Here is a 23,916-nt window from a genome sequence, read left to right as displayed (position 1 = left end):
CATGGCTGGGTGATAGGTTGGACTGGATGATCTTGGAGGTCTCTTCCAACCTGGTTGATTCTGATTCTATGATTCTCTCACTGGGCTACAGGAAAGCTATGGAAGCTGCATTTGACTGCATCAGTACCTAAAAGAAATGTTTTGAGCAAGAAGATGACACTAGGCTTACATGAAAGGCAATTTCTAGGTCTGAGATCCAGAATGCATGTTAGAGGAAGAGGGAGCCAGGAGTACATCAAGTATTCCACTAGAAAAGATGGGTGCAATCTGCAAAAAGCAGGGTAGTAAACAAAATACTTCCTATCAGTTGAAGTGCAGTAGTGCCACCCCATCACAGTCTGAACCCCAACTCTATCATCTGTGAACGGGACCTCAAGTAGGTCACTTTGGGAGAAGAAACTTTCTCTAGGATTCTTTCCAACCTGTATTGCTGCCAGTCTCCCTCCTAGCATCATGTTGCCTTTTCCCCATTTCCCATGCTAGTTTTGTCTTCCACACCAGCTCACGTGCTTTTCCTACTGCAGCACCCAGGACTAAGCAGGATTTCACATCTCAACCCCTGCTTTATGATTCTTCCTGTTCTCAATTTACTCTTCAGCACAGCCTTAGACTGCCTTCATTCATGTCAATGTTAACTTCCATAATCAGGACAGAAAGATGAGCAGGCAAAACAAGCACCTGGAGTGGGAGACAGAGGAATGGAATGACAGATAGATATGGAGACCACAAGTTCAATGGCCCAGAATTAACCCAAGAAGATTCCTCTGTGTACCACTAAGCCACCCCTCTGGAACTTCCCATAACCTTAAATAAAACACAGTGAACTACTCAAAAGGCAAAGGTTTATTAGGTACACTGAACTTTAAAAAACTTTCAGAGAATTATGCAAGAAATATATTTAAATATAACAGCTGTTATTGCAATTGTGCTACATTACAAAATCACTTTTCTACTGCCAGCACAACCTTGAAGACCTTAATGTTATATGTGAGCTAATGCTACATTGACTCTGGCACACAGAAGTGGTCTGCACTTGTTCAGATGTCCTTTGTGCTGCACCAGATCATCCTCGAAGACAGTGATCAGCTCTTTGCAGAACTACACCTTCTCTGTTTCAGTAAATAAAGGAGTAACATGAACTGCTGTTTTCCTCAGCAAAAATCAAACCATGATTTCAGGTGAAGATAAAATATCAGCTGAATAAACAGTTCAGGAGGTAAATTCTCTTCCCTGGCCAAGTAGCTCCTATTAGTCTGAGTCCAGACAGCTAACAGAAAGGTGCACCAGAAGGAGAATGACTCACAGGTCCAGCATTGACGTGGATGAAGTTAGTAACAGTACATTACATTCAGGTCTTTTGATTTGCTTATTGCTGTGCTGCACCATATTATTGCTTCACGTTGCATATACTGAACAAGAGATTCACGAGTGACAAGTTGAAGTGTTCAGAAGTGTTGGAGGCTATTGACTGAAACAAGAAACTGTACATGGTAAGGACAGAAGTCCTATCTAAACTCAAATCCTTTGTCACTGAGGAGTGCTAGGAACAAAAAAAAAAATATCAGGAAAAGTCAAATAGTGCTTTCCCTAGACTAAATCTGCCATAGCACTGGAAGCACTCCAGGCATACTCTAAGCATAAGGTTCAACTGTTCTAGTCAATGAGCGGCAAGATTTATTTCTCTTAGGAGGACATCAACAGTCTGGACAGTAAGACCAAGCCCAATGAAGATAAACTGGGAGAAGTAATCCAAGCTCTTTTTCACAACAGCTGAAGATACAGGTGAATTCAAGGCACAGGGGTTTCCAAAATTAAGACAGTCTTTTCTTTGGAACTAGTGATACAAAGAAAGCTGTAAGTACATTACCATCATACTGTACAGAGGGGCTTTAATGTGCATTACCTCTAACAGCATAGCACAAAATGAGCAGAGAATTACTAACAGGTACAGATACATAAACGTACGAGCATGGGGTGGAGCACTGCAGTGGAAAACAAGCTGCTGTAAATAGCACTCTTAGTAGTTACCAGAGACACACACCGTGAGCAATGTCAACTATGCATAACATTGTGGCAGAGCTGGTGCAAGGCTAGCAGGCAGAATGTGCGATTCACACCTCTGGTTTGGGGCTGGCAGGAGGCTGCTTGCTGTTCTGTGGCAATGCTCACAGCACCAACACAGTCCTTATAAACTGAGAGTGAGATCCGCATTAATTAATGCCACAGGGAGGGAACTTGGGTGCTAGACAGGCAGAAAAACAGCACTGCTGAGCCCCCAACCAGGCAGCACATTTCTGCTTAAAAATCTCACCCTACCTTGCAGAGTCCTTTCTGAGTTATCTGTTGCTCAGGTTTTTAAACCAGGCACCACAAACCATTTCATTTACACTTTGTTTTCACAAGACTACATTCAGATGAAAACATTCATTTTGCCTCACAGTGACCGTAATTGAGTCTCATGATGTTCTTGAATTGGCTTTTGCCATCTTCAGTGGCAAAGGCACCAAACCACATGCACTTGCCTAGTTGGGCAATTAGGAGAAATGAACCTTTGGCTTTCCTGAAGATTGCCACTGGAGAACTGTGACCATATGTGCACCTTTATCACTCCAACTGAGTTCAGCAAGTTGACAAACATGAGTCTTTTTTACCACCTGTGTTTCTGCAAATGAATGAGCATCCAGAGTGTCTTGGATTCAGCAAGCCCAGACAAATACACAAACCCCAAATGCTCTGCATTTCCTCCTGCCATCTCTCACTGTGCCCCAAGGAGTTCCTCCTATCCCTTGGAGCTGGAATAAATTCACTGCTCTGCCCCCAGCACTGCGAGTGCCAGCTCTGGTATGCTGCTGTGCTTTGGGTAGAAGAGAAACCTGAAGTCACAGGGACTGTGACTGCTGCTTGTTTTGTCCTTGCAGTTCAAATCAAACAAAAGCAGGATAAACTGAGTAATTGTCTGAGAGAAGTGGTGAACACAGCTTCCTCTGAACCTCTGTCAAGATAAGCAGTCCTCTTTCCTACATCAGCCTCTCTCAAAAATCTGCATTTAAAATTTGCCATTTAAAAAGCTTGAGTAAACTATGATAAGGCTCCATACCAACACAGGTAATGTAGTTTATCTGTGCTTCAGAGAACAGCAACAAAAGCAGTCTCTGATGAGAACTGCATTGGTGCCCTTTAAAATAAAAACATAACAGTATTGCTCTGGACCCTCGGTGCCCAGTCCTGGAAAAGCACACCAGGCACACAGTGATGGTACAAATGGAAGAGATTCCACAAACTATGTCTACTGAAGCACTACCGGGCTGGGAGCCTACAGGTAAAACTGAATGATTACTGAGCAGTGTTACACACCTGGGGGCTGTAAAGTGAGGGAACATGTGGTGTATCTGAAAGGGGAAAGCTATAGGCTGCATTGTAAGGCAATACTACAGTTCTATAGCCAGAGTCTTCTGAAAGACAGACTGCAGGGAAGCTTCAACTTTCTTTTCAAGAGAAAGATGCAATTCATGGAGGAGACATCACAATGGAGAAGGAAAATACTTTACTTTCTAAGAGTAAAATACTTAAAAGCTATTTATCTGTTTAGTGAAGTAAAATAACAGATGACTTAGAATTCATCTCTTAGGTGTGACTTTGAAGATACTTGAGCCCTCTTCCCATGTATGGTGAGACTTAAATTATGTCTTTGTGCAGGTGTCTCTACTTAAAAGCTACCAAACCTCTCACCGTCTGTGATGGAAAGCTGTTGATCCTACTAGCTAACAGTTTTCTCTCCTAGCTGAGACACAGAAACCCAACTTGCTGCTCAAGCCCATAAACTGCAAGCAGATCTGCAGGATACTGAGACTTTTAATCTTGGGACTCAACTAGACTTAAGTGAAATGCATTGGAGAACAGGTGGCTCAGGAATGCAATTTCCAAATCAATGCATCCTTCTAGAAAAATGGTTATGATTTCATTACACCAAACTTGAATTGTTCTTTTCTAGTACATCAAAAAATAATTGTTCTGACAGAGCAAACTATTTACAGAGCAAACAAGCAAAAAAAACCCCAAATCACTGTTTTATGGAAATCATTGCATGAATAACTGCCATCTTAGCAATGCTCCACACAACTGTTCAGCACTGAATTCAGGCTTCTGAAGGACTGCGAGCAGTTTTCTTCTACATTTCTGCATTTACTGGTTCATTAAACACTCTCATTTACAAAATAAGAGGTAATGGTACATGAATTGTTAAGAACTAAATATGAGTCTTCAAAGCCACAGAAAGCAATATCTTTGTTATTTACAGAGTAGTGCAGTATTCTGAACACAGATTAAAAGGGACCTATACATAATGACACTGCCCTACACCTAGAGGAGGATGTGTAGAAGCAGGCTAGCGTGACAGTCAACGTAACAAGTCTCAATACAAAGATGGGAAATCAAAGGCTAGAAGAGTATTTTCCCAAGGGCATCTTCATGAAGTGCTCCTATCATTTTTTACAGTTTCATTTACACCGATGGCACAGAGTTAGTACAGAACAGCCCTTACTGCGCAATTCCCATCGCTGGCCAGGGACCTTCTTCAGAGGTACTGAAATTACCTTGGTGAAGTAATGGGCAGAAACACAACTTAGAACAGGATTAATTTCTCTGATCCACTTGTCCAGCATTAGAGGAACTTTCTTTTTAGGGCAATGTGAGTGCACATGCTCAGGGACTGACTTCCTAATGTCATCGCTGATAGGCAGAGATGTGTATTTTATCAGTATTTGTAACCCATACAAAGCAGTGTTTGGTACTCAGCCAGAAACTGAAATTTGTGTCCTTTCCTGAGGTTATGAGTTAATGCATCCAAGTGCAGCTCCCAGTGCTCTCTGAAAGCCATGACCATAAGTTGCTGAAAATGATGACTCCCAGTTTGGCACAGCTTCACTGAGGGTCAGAATTTCCATCTCATGAAGAAATACTCTGGGAAAACAGCTGAAGAAAGTCCAATGGAACAAACAACGTTCCAGAGATGGTGCTAGTTTTCACCCTCCTGAGCAGGCACGGAGACCAGAACCCTGAGGCCAGGCCTTCTCTGCAGGGGCCTTATGTTTTTTGATTGCTGCCCTGGCACTGACCAACTTCCCTACTGGCTGCTGTCCTCAGAATTCCTTTGAAAGGCAGCTCCTGAGGTTTTTGGTGATTAACAGGAAATTGGTACAGACAATCCTATTCATTTTCCAACTCTCAAGTGCTATTTCAGTTTTTATGAACTTGTGCCTCAACTACACAACTGTGTCCTGGAAATAAAAGAGACCTAGTATAGAAATACAGGAAGGACTTAAAAAAAACCCACCTCTAACTTCAAACAACACCAAAAAACAACCACCCAAAAAAAGCCAGGCCAAAATAAAGGCGCTTCCTAGGCTTCAGAATCATCCAAAACCTGTGGGAGTTCCCTCATGTGGCTACACAGACAGGCCCTCAGATAACTCTTCTGGTGACAGGAGGGACCTTCCAGAATTTCTTACCTATGGGCAGGCAGCTTCTACAGTAATTTAGCTGTGCTGAAGTAAGTGATTGTCTGAAGAAAGGCCAAGAAATCTTTGGCGAGTACTCTGCAGATGAGACCCAGAAGACCAATTCATAAGCTGCAGGGTGCAGCCCAAGTCCCTGCCTCCTATCACCAGGTGATTCAAAAAGCAGAAGAATCCAGAGCTCATCATCCTTTGTTTTTTGAATAGAGATACTTTGCAGTGAGCAAAGAGCCAACCCAGTAACTTTCAGACTCCAGGCATACTTTCAGAAAGTTAAAAACTGGGATTGCAGATCTGCTTCAGAGCTGCATGCCTGCACCCCAGCAGTTACTACTCTTCCACGTCACACAGCCTGGTACTGCTGATGAACATGCAGCAACACTATGAATGAAGTCCATAGTGTTACAGCATGGTCATCACTGCAGAGTGCTGCAGGAGCTCACTGAACAACCAGCTGCCCCTTCAGGAAAATGTGTTATTCAAGGATTCTAATGGTTGCAGCTTCTTTTGTTTGGGGTTTTTCTGCAGGTTGGGTTTTAGGTTGGGTTTTTTTTTGGTGGTTGCTTATTTTTTTTCCCCTTTCCAACCATGAATAATAAAAATCTGCTTGGGTAAGGCAAGCAATCTGCTTGTAAGAACAATGTGCCACGAAATGACAATTTATATAGGATAATTGCCTACAGGCAATAAATGCTAGATCATTCTTGGAAATTTCTTTGCCTATGTGTTTTTCCAACTAGCAGAACCTGAAACACCTTGCAGATAGAGCTTCTCAGGACACAGGCACAAATGCTTGTGAAGGCACTTTCCCCAGAAAGCTTCCAAGACTTTCCTTACAGAAGATTTCATAGGTAGGGTAAACTTTCTGAAGAGCAGTACAATACCGTTGCTGCTCTTGTCGCAGAGCCCAGAGCAGATACACCTGAACTCTGGTTACTGGGTAGATTTGCAGTCTTGTTTTGCAAGTGAAATTAACCCTTTTTTCTAAAGGCACAGGATAGAATTTTCATAAGACACTTAGGCAGGAAAAGGACATTTTCCCACTCCAGGAATCCTTCAGAAGCCTGTGTTACAGCAGACCACTGGACTCATTCATGCCATCGACGTCTTTCAGGAAGAAGATTACAGTTTAAAGCCTTTTTCATTGTATCTGTGAATGGTCACACAGCCGTGGTAGGATACTGGCCTGGGCATGGCTGCCACTCCCGTGATAATGCCCGTTGCAGGGTCGTAACAAAGAATAGTGTCTGTGGCTTCGCCGTTTTCTCGTCTTCCACCAAGGATATAGATTTTGCCATTACACACAGACATGCCACAGTTTTCCTGTTTCAAAACACACAAAGAAATACATGGTCATTTGAAAAGTGAGGCTTCACTCCTGCATGCCCACCTCAGTGCAGGACAGCACTGTGACTCCCACTTCCAAGCAGTCAGGAAGACCGTGTCAGGTCTGAGCCTTCACTCCACATGGCCTGGACAAGGGATACAATGGAATACAGCTGAACACTGAATTTACCACTTAACCATCTGAGATATGGAAAAGGGGACAGAACAAAGGTTTTCAGTAGATACTACTAATGCAAGAAATGGAAAGGAGGAGCTGCAGATAAGAGGGATATAAAGAGAGAAAAAAATCAAAAAGCCATGACTAAGAACAGAATGCACAAGGAAAACACAGCACTATGGCTTACTTAGAGGATTTTTTTCTTCTTTTAAAGTAGGCAAGCATAAAATATCCAGTTAAATACAGAAGATAGGATCAAAACAGAGGAGAAGAGGAAAGGGCAGAAAAAAGAATATATGCTATAGACTGTGTGATTGGTGTTTTAAAAGCACAGGGAAAGGTTAACTGATATACACACACTGGAGTACCAAGGGGACACATTTTTCAACTCTGCTCAGAGGTCCATAGGTGGAAGTGACACACCTCTTGTTGCTTAAGTCAGACACTTTCTGTGCTCTACAATGGAGTGTTTTTCACTGTAAAAGCAGCCATCGATATTTTGAGTTATACTGAAAGGCTTTTATCAATTATAAGACAATTACTATCTTCAGTCTAAGTTTAAACACACAGCAGAACATGACAGAGATCAATTGCTACACAAGTTAAAACATCACCCATTACACTGCTGTGCAATGTTCTCCAACAATAACTGCTCTCAAACAAAAACACCCTGGACTGGCTAACAAAGACACTCAGCTGGAAAGTTACCACTTAGACACTTCCTCTTCTGTGAGGCTCTGAATTACATACATTAAGTAAAACAAGACTGGAATCAGAGATACAGTTCATGCTAGTATGTTAGTGTAAAAGAAAAAGCAAACCAAAACCTTTCAGATATCCCCAGGCCTTTTAGTGTTAATTACCTGTCTGCTGAATGTGTTCTGTACATGCATCCAGTAGTCCTCGATTGGATCATAGCAGTATATAGCTTTGGTAAGCCCACCAGCAACGTAGATCAGGTTGTTCAAGGACACAGCCGTGATACATCTTTTTGCGATAGGGATAGTTGCACGCAGCAGCCAAGAATTAGTATCAGGATCGTAAGACTGCACCTGAAAATAAAGATGCATTTCAGATAAAAAGCCTAACTGGAATAACCTGGCACACCCACACAGCTTACACAAAGAGAGTTAAGCAATACCTGGTGGGCAGTACCTCCCCCCCAAAAATAAAGTCAACAAAACCAGAGGTCCATACATCAATAATGGCTATATATGAGCTGTAGTCAACATTACCTTCCTTACTCTAAGGTTTAAAGAATTCACAGCACTTGTGAAGGAAACACAATATCCATGATTGTACACAGTAACAGTGTCCTTTTCTACTCCTGATTATTGGAACAACAAAAATTCCATACTCCATCCAGCAAATGTGATCTTTATGTGATCTGCCTTCATACTGCAGACAGAAGACGCAGCCCAATACAATTAACTGACCTTGTCAGAACACGTGTTGTCATCAGGACCACCTCCAATCACAAAGAGCTTGCCCACGCAGCTGGTGACTGCTGGGGAGCTCACAGCTTCTTTCAGGGGAGCCACCTCCGTCCAGCGGTTAGAAAACGAATCGTAACACTCTACGCTGCTGAGGCGGTTCTGCCCATCGTATCCTCCAACAACATACACCTATGGGGAGCGGTGACAATGATCATTTCCTTGTGTTTCAATAAAATTTAAGCTGCAAGAATCCTACTTTGCAAGGTTTGTGAAGGGATACTTTCCTCACTTTAATATACGCAGGAGAATGACCATATTTAACAAGGCCAAGTGCAGGGTTCTGCACTTTGGCCACAACAACCCCAAGCAGCGCTATAGGATGGGGACTGAGTGGCTGGAGAGCAGCCAGGAGGAAAGGGACCTGGGGGTACTGATAGAGAGTAAGCTGAAGATGAGCCAGCAGTGTGCCCAGGTGGCCAAGAGAGCCAATGGCATCCTGGCCTGCATCAGGAACAGTGTGGCCAGTAGGACAAGGGAGGTTATTCTGCCCCTGTACTCAGCACTGGTCAGGCCACACCTTGAGTACTGTGTCCAGTTCTGGGCCCCTCAATTCAAGAGAGATGTTGAGGTGCTGGAACATGTCCAGAGAAGGGCAACAAAGCTGGTGAGGGGCCTGGAGCACAAATCCTATGAGGAGAGGCTGAGGGAGCTGGGCCTGTTTAGCCTGGAGAAGAGGAGGCTCAGGGGTGATCTTATTACTGTCTACAACTACCTGAAGGGGCATTGTAGCCAGGTGGGGGGTGGCCTCTTCTCTCAGGTAACCAGCAATAGAACAAGGGGACAGAGTCTCAAGTTGTGCCAGGGTAGGTATAGGCTGGATGTTAGGAAGAAGTTCTTCACAGAGAGAGTGATTGGCATTGGAATGGGCTGCCCAGGGAGGTGGTGGAGGCACCGTCCCTGGGGGTCTTCAAGAAAAGCCTGGCTGAGGCACTTAGTGCCATGGTCTGGTTGATTGGCTAGGGCTGGGTGCTAGGTTGGACTGGATGATCTTGGAGGTCTCTTCCAACCTGGTTGATTCTATGATTCAGGGGTAAAAACTCCCTGGAGAGTTCCGTTTAGTCAGACATGGAATGACAACGGAAACGCTTGTCCAAAGCACAGCATTATTAATACTGAGACAGAAACTTCTATTTGGATGGCATTTGTTATGAAAGGCACTTCTCTGCATTTTGCTTTTTACAGATTACATTCAGCAACAACAGCAGCAAAGGTCCCATCTGAATTTACCTTTGCTTTTCTGTGTTCTGCCTTCTTCCTACTTGCCTAAAAAACAAACACTCCCTCCTCTCAGTTTGTGAACTTTTCTTTCCTGTTGCTCCTCTCATTTAAGCAGCAGAGTTTGTTATTAGCTGTCTTTAACTTCTTCCAAGTTTCCCTCCAGCTGCAAGTCTCATCTCTAATGAGTCTGAGGGACACCATGTGCACATTTCACTAACTTTTATTAATGGAATCTCCACGGGCAGTTGATCCCCAGCCAGCTCTCGATAAGGAACGTATGCTTTCAAAACACTGCAAACCCTTCCACCTCCTCACAGCCTATGTTTGGTTAATTTCAAACACAAACTAGAAGAGCAGAGAGCTGACATTCAGAGCAGTACTGGGTTTTATTAACTGCACAGACTGTCAAAGTTTTGACAGCATGGGAAAATCTAGATGCTTCTTTGCTTCCCAAAAGAATTCCTTCTTGGGGACAAGACACTTCAATGACAAACAAACAACTCCCCACTAAATGCCAAGATTTTCATGTCCATGGATAGTGTCTGGATGATGAAGAGTGGAACTGATTAAAATATTCTTTTATATCAATGTGTCTTTTTTAGATTGTCAAGTAAGAAATATGAAATCATAGCCAGTCTGTATGTATGTACAAAAACAGTGCAGAAAACAAGTACTGCCACCAGAGAAAGAAGGTAAATATACTTCTCTTACTTTACCAAGAAGAACAGCCATTTTATGACGCCATCTGCCTTTATTTAAGGAGGCAACTCTGATCCAAATATTAAGCTGGGAGTTATAAATCCAAACATCCCGGCTATTAATTCTTCCACCTTTAAAAACAAAAAGATGCCAATCTGAATCAATTCCTTGTTGAATGAGAAGTTCAACTATTAACATGCCCGACTACAGTGAGCAATGAAAACTTGGTATCCTTTTTAGTTGAAATAAAACCTATCTGTATCTTAGGTGAAAGTCACTTTCAGTAGATTTCAACCACTGAAAACAAAATCAGTGACTTGGTGTGCCTTTCCCAGTAATAAGTTGACATCAGGTTAGATTATTTCTGGAGCTTGGAATACATTTTAATGACTTTTGCCTATGCTCTTCAGATCCCCTTTAGTGTCACCACCTGGATCACAGAATGACAAAATGTTAGGAGTTGGATGCAACACTCAACCTTAACAGCTCCTCCGTCTCATGGCACCTTCCCAACCCCTCTCTGCTTTCTGCATTTATCTCTTTTTCCTTACCTTTTGTTCAAGTGACACTGGTACTACACATCCGAGAGGACAATCCCTTTAACACATGGGGGCTTGGGAGCTAAACCATCAGCTGTACCCTGCAATTTACTCTCGCTAAAAGGCTGAATGAAGAGTTGTTTAAAACTCTACAGCTACTGCTCACTTCACTGTACAAGGCTGCTATAAATGGATCCTCAAATTGGATGCTAAAAAGAGTTTCCATTTTACATTCCCACGATGAGAAACAGCTTTAAACTGTTTTTCCTTTGGAGTCTCAGCAGCCATACGATAGAAACAAGTCCCCAGCACTGTACCAGTTGCTCCTAGGCAACCAACATCTTTAACTATTACACAGCACATTATGTAACAAAGGAAATGCTGCTGGAAAAAGGCTGTTTGGGATTTTCTGCATGTAATTTCTCTTAACTGTTGCTGCAAACCAGGCCATACTCTATTTCAAAGCAGCACACTTAACAAGCATAAGATAATCTTTTTCAATACAGCTGATATCCTGGAATCAGCTGTAAGAAATCTGACAAGTAATAGTAAAGAAAAATGCCAGAAAACATTTTTATCTGCAGTAAGATTGGTTTGGAGCTGCTCTTCACCATTTACATCAGAAGGTGATTTTCAGTTGAACTTCTGGAAGCTCACAGTACAATGATCTATCACTAACAACAAACACACACCCAAAACCAATAAAGCAAAACAACAAAGAAAGAAGTCTTAATTTTTTTTTAGGACTATTCACCTGAAACAAGAATATCATTCCGTAGAGCACACACTGCATACTCAGACTTGGTAAACTCTGGGAGCTTAGCCAGTGACTTCCACTCTCCTGTTACAGGATCGTAGCACTCAGTGTATGGCAAATTAAACCCTCCAACTCGTTCGCAGCCTCCAACAACAACTATCACCTCAGAATAGCCAGTTGATCTAAAAAGGTGAACACAGAAAAGATGCAGAAGATTTATTCCTGTGTGGAGGCCAAACAACATTGTCTTCAAAACTGTGAAAATGGCAAAGTTTACTCTTTGAAATTCATTTCTAAAGGAAAAAAAAAAAGCAAACACAAAATATTGAATAAAAACTTATTGAGCAAACAGTCAAGAGGTCTTCCACACTTTCAGCCTCCTCATCACACAGTAGGTTGCCACATCAAGGAGTCTTCTGTGTTAATTGTTAAGAGTTGCATTACACAACACTGCGTGCAAAAATTAAACAATAATATTAGAGTAAGGGAATTCTGCACTGTTTATTTCTGATACCTCTATGTGCACAAAGAGTTCAAGCAAGGCCTGAGATAATGAATAATTTGTTTCCCAGTGAAACCCTGAGATAATGAGTAATGTGTTTCCCAATGAAACCAGTCCCCACAGGTTTTACAAAATTCACAATACTTTACATGGCTCTAATAGTTCAGATTTTCTTCTCCAAGAAATAATCTAAACCAAAAGGCTGAAGGCATAGTCAAAGGGAAAAAAGAGAGACCTCAGAGCCAGTGCACAGTTCAAAAAAGGATAAAACAACTGCAGTCATAGAAGGAAACACTGAAATAAAAATGGAAGCCTAAAGCAAGAATGAAATGTCAACGTGAAAAAAATAAGCATTATAGAGTCTGCAATGTACACAAATAAGGCTTTAAAGTCCATTCCACACACTCACTCTACTAACTTGATGCTTCTGCATTACATTTTACAGTCAGAGGAACAGCAAAACTTGTAATATGTTAATCCACATTTAAATGGAGAGAATCAACCAACCGCCTTTGATGTGCAAATCAACAACTTTTATCTACCCTCTCACATTTATGATTCCTTTAAAGCATTTACTGAAATCCTTTTCAGAGCATTTTTAGATTAAAGGCTTTTGCACCGATGGAGTTATCTCAAGGACTGCTGTCTGTTAACTAAAACTGAATGCAAGATTTCCTTCCTTTTCAGTAAGCCTCTTTGTTGTTGTCCTTTGATCCCACTATGAACCAACATCTCACTTGTACCACTGAACAGCACTGCAGCCCTCTTCAAAAATCCAAACTACTCAGGACTGCATTTGAGACAAAAGTTGCAAGATCTGCCCCAAACCTTCTAACGTGTGAACTTATGCACACAGTAACTTACAGCCCCTGATGATGTTTTCCCCATTTTGAAATATCAGGAACAAACACAGCCAGCCCTAATTCCTTGTCACTACACACCATAATTTAAACATCCCATATGTATGCCTACTCCGAATATTTCAGACAGGCAAAGGCAGTGCTAAACGATGATGTTCTCCAAGGCTGCACAGGAAGGTGTGTATCTGAGGAAGCATATTCACGCATCTCAACTAGGAAGGGTTTCTTCTGCCTTCAGCTCTCAGCTTTGAAGTCCTGCTCCTTCCTGCTTTCTATGCATTTACTGTTACTGGGTTTTGCCTTTTTGGGGAACAACTCTGAAAAGAATCTCTCAAAGGATAAGAGAGGAGAAGTTCCAGTGCCAGCAAAGCATTACCCAAGAAGGGAATTTCCCTAAAAGCAAGATGCTAATCTCAAAATTTGCCTTAGAAACCAGCCCACCACGTGTACAGAAGAGGTTTGTCTGTGGATGGCATTCTAGATTGGAATCAACTGATCAAAATTGATTGAAAAATCACTGATCAAAGAGAGCTATATGAATTGCTATGATGGAATTTTGCTCTTTAAAGGAAATAACAATCTTATGCAGTATTTCAAACACACAAAATCCCCAAAATGTTTTCCCTGTGTATCCCAAAAAGAAGATACAGGCAGAGGCCAATTCCAGAAAATAAAACTAAGGATCTATTTGAATGAGTATTAGAGCAAGGTGTGATCTCAATCACGGGCTCCCAAAGCTCTCCTTCTAGGCCTCTGAAAACAACAAAGGAGAGCTAGAACAGACAGGAGACGGCAGGAGAAGCCCTCCTGATTGGCCCTTGGAATGGGCTGCCCTCAGAGGTGGTGGAGTCATCATCTCTGGAGGTGCTTAAAAAGAATCTGGATGAGGCACCAGTGTCACAGTTTAGTTAATTAGGTGTTAGGTTGCACTCTATGATCTTGAAGGTCTTTTCCAACTTGATTAATTAATTCTGCTATTCTGAGATTCCATGAGACACCCTGCCATCAAGGGGTGAATAAAAGAGAAAAGGAGGAGCGAAAGACAACTGTTAGTACATTTCCTGAGCATTCCAAACAGCAGGTTTCAAAGGGGACCAGTTTCATAAGGGCCTTTAGAGGAGGTAAAAAATGAAACCAGCACAGTGCCAGCTGGGCAGAAGAACTTTCAACAGCTCACACAGACTACATTCAACAATATTTGAAGTCTGGGAGACAAATAACAAGGGGAATAAAATGAATGATTTATCTGAACTCCTGTAAACTCACTTTAGAGTAGTAAATGAGATGGAGAGAATATAATGTGAAATAAAACCTCACCTCCTTGGGGCAAAAATAAGGAGATTACATTAAAACTTTCTAAAAGCAACCAGAAAGAACCTGTTAAAATATACAGAGGTAGTAATTTCTAACTGAAGAGAACACTTGCATATTGTTACCTAACAGCTTAACAGCAACTGGGTGATTGAGGAACCCACGGGTACATGAAAATCTGGAGATAATTCAAAGCATGCACTAGGAAGAGCCTGTTTTGCTTGTCTAGGTAAACATATTGCTGCTCACTGCTTGATCTCCTTTTGAGCTTTGCTGTGCAACACAGCCAGCAGAGGACAAGAGAGATGTAATAGAAGCATGACAGACAGCCTCAAGATGTCACTGTGTCGTTTCAAGTACATAACTGAAAAGCTTTCAAGGAGACCTGCATTTGTCAACCATGCCTAGTGGAAAAAGAGCAAGCTAGCAGCCATTATGCCACATACTAAACTTGTTTGCTTCAGGTAACACTTCAGTGGCTTCAAAAAGAACAAACACACACACAACTGCAAACTGGAATCCACACTCTCCTTTTAAAAAGCAGGAGTAGAACCCACTTCACCCATTAGTGCATACATAACCATACATGGAATCACAAATCCCAGAAGTTTCAGTAAAAGTAGTGCTGTGGGAATTTCTGGTCTGCAGCCTGTCTGCTTTTAGAAACAGGTTCAAAAAGAAACTGGAGGAAGGAACAAAAGAAGAGAAGCTCTCCTGTGTCTTCTCCTCCCCAAGACCCCCAGATGTACCCAGCAAAGGTGTGATGAAAACACGGGGGGAAAGGGGATCTGGTAGCTGTTTTACAACAGTATCTCTTTTTGCTATAGGCAACAGGAACAAACAAGCAACAGAAACAAAATGACAAAGATCTATTCCATGAATGCACTATAGAAAAGGGGTAAAAATTCCTGCTGGCAGGACAGTCAGACAGGTTTTTTCCTTTGTAAATTACTTCTCTCCTTCCTGCCTACTCAAATCCACAGTGCAGTTTAATAAGCTGAACAGCAAACCAAACAAAACCCACAAAATGCCAACATCCTCCTCCCAGCTTCAGAAACCACCTGTGTTAGGCAAGGTACTGCGTTTACCAAGTGGAACTCTACACTGAGGCTATTCAACTCTCAAGTACACACACACCATGCACCCTGACGGAACTTAGGTCTGAGTATTTGCTTTACCAAATTGAGCACTAAATGTATGAACACACAAAGTGCCATAAGATACAGCTCGTGAAATGAGGAGGTCTTTGGTTTGAATTCCCACAGTCCCTTCTCCAGGCCCAGACTCAGGGTATGAAATGCATCAGAAACTACCACTGCACCAAACTGCTGTGAACCAAAAGCTTCCAAAGCCCCTCCACAGCAGTGTACAGCCTAGAAAAGCTGCTGGTTTGGCTGTGTGGAGTTTAAGGATTTCCTGTCATGCCAGTACTGAAGCCTCCAAAGCCAACTGATGGTGCAAATGCTTGCCAAGGCTTTTTAACCCTGCTATAGGTAACCCTTTAAAACACATACCAGAAAAACAAGGGGGGACCAGATCATTGCATTATCCTAACATAAAACATGATTCTCTAACTACAGCTTAAATCAGTGGGAGGTAACAATAAACTACCATGTGGAATTAAGGCTCTTACTGAGAAAATGTTTTTCAGGAAAAAAAATAACCATAACCACCATTGCTCATAAATGCCACTAATGGACTCTTCCTCATGTCTTTCTGCAACTTCAGTCACCTATTTGTGTAACACATCATTAACAGCACCAATTCTGAATTGTCATTACTCTCTTGTCATAGAATAAGCATGAAACACTTCAGGAACTGTTTCATAGTCCTTTAAAAATGCAAGATTTAGCTTTTTTACAGTTAACAACCTGTTGTTCTGCTGTTTACAGTCTATTACAAATCCATGTACTACTCCATCTGTAAAGTATTTGTGATGTGGCAAATGAACACTCAGAACATGAATCCCCACACTCACATCCTTCACAGCATTCTGTAGACTTACATAGGAAAAAAAAAGGTTCGGTCTGGAGAAGAGAAGGCCTCGGGGAGACCTTATGGTGGCCTTCCAGTATCTGAAGGGGGCTACAGGAAGGCTAGGGAGGGACTATTGACAAGGTCTTGTAATGACAGGATGAGGAGTAATGGGTTTAAACTAGCAGAGGGGAGATTCAAACTAGATGTTAAGAAAGGGCTCTCTGCAGTGAGGGTGGTGAGACACTGGCACAGGTTGCCCAGGGAGGTTGTGGCTGCTCCCTCCCTGGAGGTGTTCAAGGCCAGGCTGGATAAGGCCTTGACCGACCTGTTCTAGTGGGAGGTGTCCCTGCCTACGGTAGGGGGCTGGAACTGGATGATCCTTGAGGTGCCTTCCAACCTCAATCCTTCTATTCTGTATGGTTATGATCTCACCTAGCAAACATTAACCTTTACTGGCAAGGTAACATAGCTTCACTTACCTGAACAGTCGTTTATTTCATAGCAACACTGACCTATGCAAAAAGACTCAGGTACACTTCCAAGATGTGTGACCTCCATGTGTCATGAGGAAGTACAAAAACAGAATGCAAAACAAAATGATCTGCAGGAGAATTTTTTCTGGGCATCTGTGTATCAAACACCTGCACAGCCAACTATGTCCCTCTCCTACACAAAGAAGGAAAAAAACTTCCTCACCTGCGTGGCCTAGTTCTGGGAGACATCATCTCATTTCCAAGGATATGGTATCGCCTGGCTTCGTGCAGCAGCTGATAGCACTCTGGGGAATTCTGGATCAGCTGGTCCACTTCCACAGTCTGAACAAAGTAGTTTGGGTGTAACAAGGGGAGCCGGACGTGCGTCAGGATCTCATGCAGGACTGGCCTCCGCAGCTCGACCGCCCGGTACACCCAGCGCATGACAGCTTCGAACACCATCTCCTCCTTACTGATCACCAGTTCGTCACTGCAGATGTAATCAATAAGCTCATCCTTCCCCAGCTCGAGGAATTCTTCGTGCTGGGACACATCCTCGAACGTCTGCAGCGCAAAATTCCTGCACTTGGTGAAGAGCGTCTTGAGCGAGTGCGCGTCTGCAAACCGCTGGATTCCCAGGCAGTTGCAAGGATCCAGCTGCTCTTCCAGGAACTTGGCGCAGGCGTCACGCAAGACGCTGATCTGAAAGAGACTGGATGTTTCAAAGAGATACTGCACGTTCTCGGTCGTGATTTTCACCTTGCCAGTGTACACATACTGCAGAAAGCAATCCATAGCTTCAGCAAAAATGCCATTGATCTCCACTAACATCTCCCTGCTTTCTCGGTGATCGTTACAGAACATGGCTCTGAAGTAGCTGCTGCAGGCTGAGAGAACGGCCCGATGGCAGGGGAACTCCCGTCCTTCCACACAGATAATGACATCTGTGAACAGCCGGCTGTCTCGAAACTCATTGAAGATCTGGAGAATGCTTTCAGCGTGGGATGATCCCGAGGAGAAGTCAAAAAACTCAGGGCCTGACAACGACTTTGGGTCCATTTCAAACACCTTCCGCTTGGTTGCAGGGGAATCTCGTATCCCACTCTCCTCTCTGTTCAGTCTGCGTCCCAAGATTAGTACCATTGTTACATCAGTTGGCTATAGAGTCATCGAGAAAAGGTGGCAGAGTTTCTCTTTTGCAGTGCTGCAGCCTGAAAAATGAACACACTTCAGTCTGCTGCATTTTTAATTCCATCAGGAGAAGCAGACAAGGCACTTGCATGCTCACTCTAAGCACTGGAACAACTTTTGACCTTTACTAGAGGTGACACAACAATGTACTGTCAACCTGCTACATGTCAAATACACCCACTAAACAGGTGTCACGGGTGGCAAGTTCTCAATGTCCCAGCACCACTGGCACTGCTTCAGTGCTCAGGATAATAAAAATCTGAGATCTTGCCTCCAGCCTATCACCTAATTGCCAGAAGCCAAAGATTTCCTGATAAAGATCCAAAGCTTGGGCTTTTCTCATTTTTCAGTGTAGTTGTATTTCAGCTGGAGCCTCCCAATACTACTCTAACAATACTAGTCAAAAGAGGGAGGGGGAAAAAACCCTGCAATTTTCAAAAGCAAAGATAAGAAATCACTCCATTTTAAGTCCATCACAATGAACTCTTCTACTACTAGTGTTTCATAACATTCCATTATTAAATAACTTTGATCCTAAGTTTTCACCTGTTCATTCCTAACATCCAAAAATTAGCTCACTGATAATCCCATTCTCAATCAGAAATGAACAGAAACAGCTAGCACCCAGAACGGAACGCAGAATGACACCTGTTAGTGTAAAAACCCTGACCACAGGAACTAAGAGTACCTTACTGAGGACAGGGAGGGCTTCTGCTTTCCCAAGTACTACCAGCAAATAATGGTTAGCAGACCCTCTTGCTCAAACGCTTTCCAGTTTCAAGTACACAGCACACCATGTTCCCCCAAGCTCTTAAACACACTCACACTGTCACAGTGAAGTTGCAAAAATGAAGCGCTCGAATGCTAGCAAATGCCAGTACTAAAGTTTGCAAGTGAAGAAAATGCAGCTGATGTTGCAGATAGTGCTTGCTGAAGGCAATGTGAGCAACCAGCCTAGCAGCAACTAGGACTTTTTGCCCCTCCTGAACAGAGCCGATGTCCACCAAAATGCAGAGGCAGCAAGAGGCTTGTTAAAACGCCCTCTTGGGCCTGACGTAGCTATAATTCCATGTAACGTGGAGGATTTATTTGTACATCTGGAAAAACAGGCACTGGATTATTTCAAAGTTTATGGAATGCTTTTGCATGCTTCCAAGAGGTTATACTCAGTTTCCCTCATTCCCCACTTACACAGTCAGCAAACGCCAGCTCCTCAAAGCAATTTCATTTCCTGATACACTTGCACCTTTGGAGCTGCAACTACCCAGAGCAGGGCTGGCGACATCATCGCTTAATATAGAACACAATGAACTTGCTTTTTCTAAACAGGGTTTTTACACAGCACCTTTAAAAGGCACCATCTTAACAAAGAGCCAGAAAAGAATGTGTGCTCTACATTTCCTCATCGAGAAGAGCATTTAAAACTACCGTTTGCCATACGATGTTTTTTTGCACATATTTACAAGGAAGAACGGCTTGGTATGGCTCCTACAAACAAGGTATGGCTTGTTTACCCTACAAACGCTTTAATTTTCTTTAACTAGGATCAGCTGTCACCAGTGCCTGAAAAACAGTGATGCAATAAGCCTATCTAATAACCAGTTGCTCCAGAGAGATTTTAACGAGACACAAACAGGCAGTCTCATCTGCAGCTGATATTCTATCCAATGTATTTCACAACCACTTTACCCTGCAGTGACGCAGCCTGGATAAAAACCAAAACCAAAAACAACAACCACCAGCACCACCACCTCACCAGCTTTGTCACTAGCACCCTTATTCTGAACTTTATCAGCAATTAATTCCACACTGCCGAGCATGAGAAAGTGGGCAGAATGAAGCAGAAAAGGGAAATGTAACAACGAAAACACAAAGGCTCAATTCTAGTGACACAGATTTAAATCAGGAGAAACTCACTGAAGTTAATGGAACTATTCCAAAGTAAAGTTGATCTGAAATGAGGCACAGGACACCGGCATATTGCATGAAAGGACAAAAGCACAGCAGTAAAAAACAAGCTTCAAGATGAAATCTTTCTTGTTATGTGAGAAGTTAAGACTATATTATGCAATCACTAGTAAGTGGAACCGTGGGCTCTGGCTTAAGACTACTCACTGAAGGAAGTAATGTCTGCTGCATGCTTGGAACACCACAAAATTAGTGGTCTGCAAAGGAATTTTTTTTCCTTAAATGTCCCAATGACTTAAAGAAATCAGAGACTTAAAAATAATCCATGGAGCAAAAGCTAATCAAAGAAATAAGTATTTCAAATGAAAAAAAATAAGGAAATAGAAAAAGAATTATACTCCACTGCAGAAATTACTGCCTTTGGATGTTCTGTGCTTCAATTTCTAACCAGTTAATTACTTCTGCAGATTTGCCTAAGGAAAGTAATTTTATAAGACTGTCAGTAACACTGTATCACATGTTCAGATTGGCCTTCTGGCAAATCTTGCTCTGGCAGCTTTAAAATGTCACCACCTCTAGCTGTCTGCCCCGTATTTCACCCTGAAGCTGGAAAGGTGGAGAGAACTCTGAAGCCGAGCTGGTCAGCGCACAGAAGGGAGCGAGACAAGCAGGTATACCTGACTGCACCCTCTGTATAAATAAAGGTCCTTACACGGGTCTACAGACTCACTGGTATAAAGCACTAATCAGTGACAGAATTCAACACTGAGATATCTTCAGTAAGACAGAACCAAGCAAAAGAAAAACAAGAACTTGTTTTTCTACTACTGAAAGGTACTCTATCAAAAAAAATAATTACAAAACACATTGGATTGCTTCCCTGAGCAAGGGTCAACAAAGACCTTGAGCACACCAGAGAATCTGCCCATTCACAAAAAGAAATGCAAACCAAATCACACTTCCTATCCAGAGGTGTTAGAAATGCTCTGCAAAGACAGACAGCCCCAACGTGGATATTACCTGCACTTGTATACCTCTAAGCTAGGTTCGCCAGAAGATCAGGCTTCTCTGCTTCCTTTATCTCTACAGATTGCAGGCTTGTCTACACAAGAAATAATCTAAGAGCTCGATTCAGAGACCACTGAGGTCTATAAAGCATTTGCTCTGACACCTACCTGTAAATCCTCCTATCCAAATTTTAACATTGCGTTCAACTCCCTCCACTGCAACACGCTCGTGTATTTTCCCTCCATCCGCACCTCTAACAATTTCCTGATAGGGCTCTTTTTCTGCCACTTGTATGCCACAGAACTCCGGCCCGTTAGCAGACCTGACAGCAGAGGTTAGGGCGAGGCCCTCCAGTAATAACCAGTCATCAGGTGTGCCCGAGAGCTGTACCTTCTAAGCTCGCCCCTAGGGTGTAGTTTTGAGTACCTGAAGCTGAGCTGGGCTTCCGCTGCTGCCAGTGGCGGCGGCTTCCTCTCTGCCCCCGCGCCCACTGCCGTCTCACCTCAGCACCAGCTCGCGTGGTGTGGCCAAATCAGTGTGACTGTCTGTGAAGGGACAAAAAGAGATGCTGGAAACAGGCAGCTGCCCTGGAGAAAGGCTGGAGCCACCGACATGGCCCCAGCGCAGCCCCACGGTGGCCCAGCACACTCAGGGCACAGCACCTGCACAAACTGGTACAGTGTTAGTTAACAGCACCACCAAGTAACACAGCCCAGTGCAGCAAAATCAACAGCAGCTCCATGGAGGCTCAGGTTCGGTCAATTCTAGTTATTTCACTTGTGATTTTAGATAAGATGACCTGCAGACGTGCTTCATCTCAGATGCCTGCTTACCACACGAGTTAAACTCCCGATTCCACCTACTGCAACTCACCAGCTAAACCACAACACACGCTCTAGAGTTTTTTTCTTTTAAAGGAAGAGACAAAAAACCCACACCGTAACCGTTCCCTCTGCCAAAACCAAACACAACATCTAGTTCTCCTTCCTGCTTTGCAGGGGGGTTGGACTTGATGATCTCCGGAGCTCCCTTCCAATCCCTAACGTTCTACGATTGTCCTTTGTGATATAAAACGACCACAGAGTTGTTGATTTTAAAGTACTTTTAAAATATTCTTGGTTTACAACATAAATGAAGGCTTTGAACGCCTTCAAGATGAATAAAGTCATAGACGTGGCACTTGGTGCCATGGTCTGGCCTTGAGCTCTGTGGTAGAGGATTGGACTTGATGATCTGTGAGGTCTCTTCCAATCCTGATGATACTGTGATGAAAGTCTTTTAAGAGTACCCATTAGCTCATAAACAGGAATTCAGAGTGAACAAGCTGATGGCTGATGTGGCGTTAGCTGCACTACTAAGATTTTCATTCTAATGCAAGGCATTGTTTTGTTACAAAAACATAAACTCCAAATGCCAAAATTCAGTAGTAATCAGGCTAACGGCACACAGAAAAAGCCTTAAGTGCCCTCAAAAATCACCCAGTAAAAACAGGAACTGTTTTGAACACGAGACTCGTGATAATTAAGGGAAAAAACAAGCCGTGCAAAGGAAGGGCTTTAGAGGGCACAGAGAGGTAACCCTTTTCTAAGTGGAAAAAGTCACCTAAAGGGGCACGCACCCGCAGGAGGAAAGTAAGCAAAACACACTCCTACTGTCATTGACCTATGGGAAGGGACTGCCCAAAAGTCAACACTCTTCCACCTCGGTTTCGCTATTTTTATGCATGCTCGGATATCGTAAAAAAAAAAAGGCGGCGGGGGGGGGGGGGGGGGGGGGGCAGGAAAAAAAAAGCAATCCACGACAAAACCAAACCAGAACAAAAGCTCCAGTCATCACAGGCACACAGCCTGCCTGCGCGTTCCAAGGACTTCCAGGGGGTTCAGCCAACTGCCTGCAAATCTGAGACCGACAAACAAACGAGGGGCAGGGATCAGACAGGGGCAGCCCGGGACTCACAGCCCGTGAGCCCGCAGCTACCGACAGCAACAGTGCCGAACATCTGACGACGTGGAAACCAGGCTAAGGCATAAGCGCGGACACCCCACAGCGTGCGCGTTACCGCGGATCCCAGAGCGGGGCAAGGCGGCCCACAGCCCCCCCATCTCAGCGGGGAGAGTCGGGGCCGCCGGTGCCCCGAGCGCCTGTGCCGGGCCTCGCTAACTCGTGACCCGCAGGCGACACGCACGGGCTCATCCCAGCGCTCCGCAGTCGTCGCTAAAGGACCACGGCGTCATCCAAGCAAATCAAAAACACAAACAACGAGCTCAGCAAAATATGCTAACCAGGGCACGGCCGGGGCTGAAGGGCGGTCGCAGGCCCTCTCGCCGGTTGTTTACTCGCTGGCGAGGCTGGAGGCGGCTGCAGCGGCACAAAATGGCAGCGCGGGGCGAGAGGGAACACAGCTCCCCGCTCGGGGCAGGCAGCTGCACCGAGCACAGCAGAAAGCGGAGGGCACACACTTAACAGCGGCGCTGCAGGGGGCGGCTTACGGCCGCCAAGGAAACCGAAGCTCCCCGAGTCCCACACACAAGGGCCAGCTGGGACGCGACCAGCCCCGGCACACCCTCCGGGCCGCGGCCGGCAGGGTGCGCATGCGCGCCCTCCAGCTCACCTTCACCCCGCGCCGCCCTAGCGACAGCCGCCCCCGGAGAGCTCCGACCAATCCCCGGCGGCCCCGCGCCGCCGCCCCGCCCCCCGCCGCCCGCAAGCCCAATCGGCGGCCACAGGACCCCCGCACCGCCGCCGCCGCTCGGGGCACGGAGGGGCGCAGGGAGACCCGAGTTACGAAAGGAACGCGGCACGACCGCGGCTGTCAGTGCCTCAGGCCTAGCTCCGCCAGCTGGGGCAGGTGCCCCGCCTCGCACTTATGCGCCGGGCCCCGCAGCCCACGCAGGACACGCACATACAGAGACACACAGGCACGACACACACAGCAGACAGGTCCTGGAGCACCGGCGCTG

At 44.2% G+C, this 23,916-nt stretch overlaps 1 protein-coding gene across 1 annotated transcript; it reads right to left on the bottom strand.

The window, feature by feature from the left end:
* Positions 1 to 825: 825 nt before the first annotated feature.
* KLHL24 (kelch like family member 24) lies at positions 826 to 23,522 on the bottom strand. Its single transcript, XM_064165373.1, has 8 exons — positions 23,239 to 23,522; positions 21,383 to 21,501; positions 17,073 to 18,060; positions 11,724 to 11,908; positions 10,443 to 10,561; positions 8,454 to 8,642; positions 7,881 to 8,069; positions 826 to 6,836 (listed from the first exon to the last, which is right to left on the bottom strand). The coding sequence occupies exons 3-8, from the start codon at positions 17,990 to 17,992 to the stop codon at positions 6,636 to 6,638; spliced, it is 1,803 nt and encodes a 600-aa protein (XP_064021443.1). The 5' UTR covers positions 17,993 to 18,060; positions 21,383 to 21,501; positions 23,239 to 23,522; the 3' UTR covers positions 826 to 6,635.
* Between the last annotated feature and the right edge of the window lie 394 nt (positions 23,523 to 23,916).

The sequence above is a fragment of the Pogoniulus pusillus genome, chromosome 26 (genome assembly GCF_015220805.1).
Source record: "Pogoniulus pusillus isolate bPogPus1 chromosome 26, bPogPus1.pri, whole genome shotgun sequence".
Classification (NCBI taxonomy): Eukaryota; Metazoa; Chordata; class Aves; order Piciformes; family Lybiidae; genus Pogoniulus; species Pogoniulus pusillus.
Note: the sequence above shows the minus strand (reverse complement) of the source record. Positions and strands in the feature narration are given on the sequence as shown.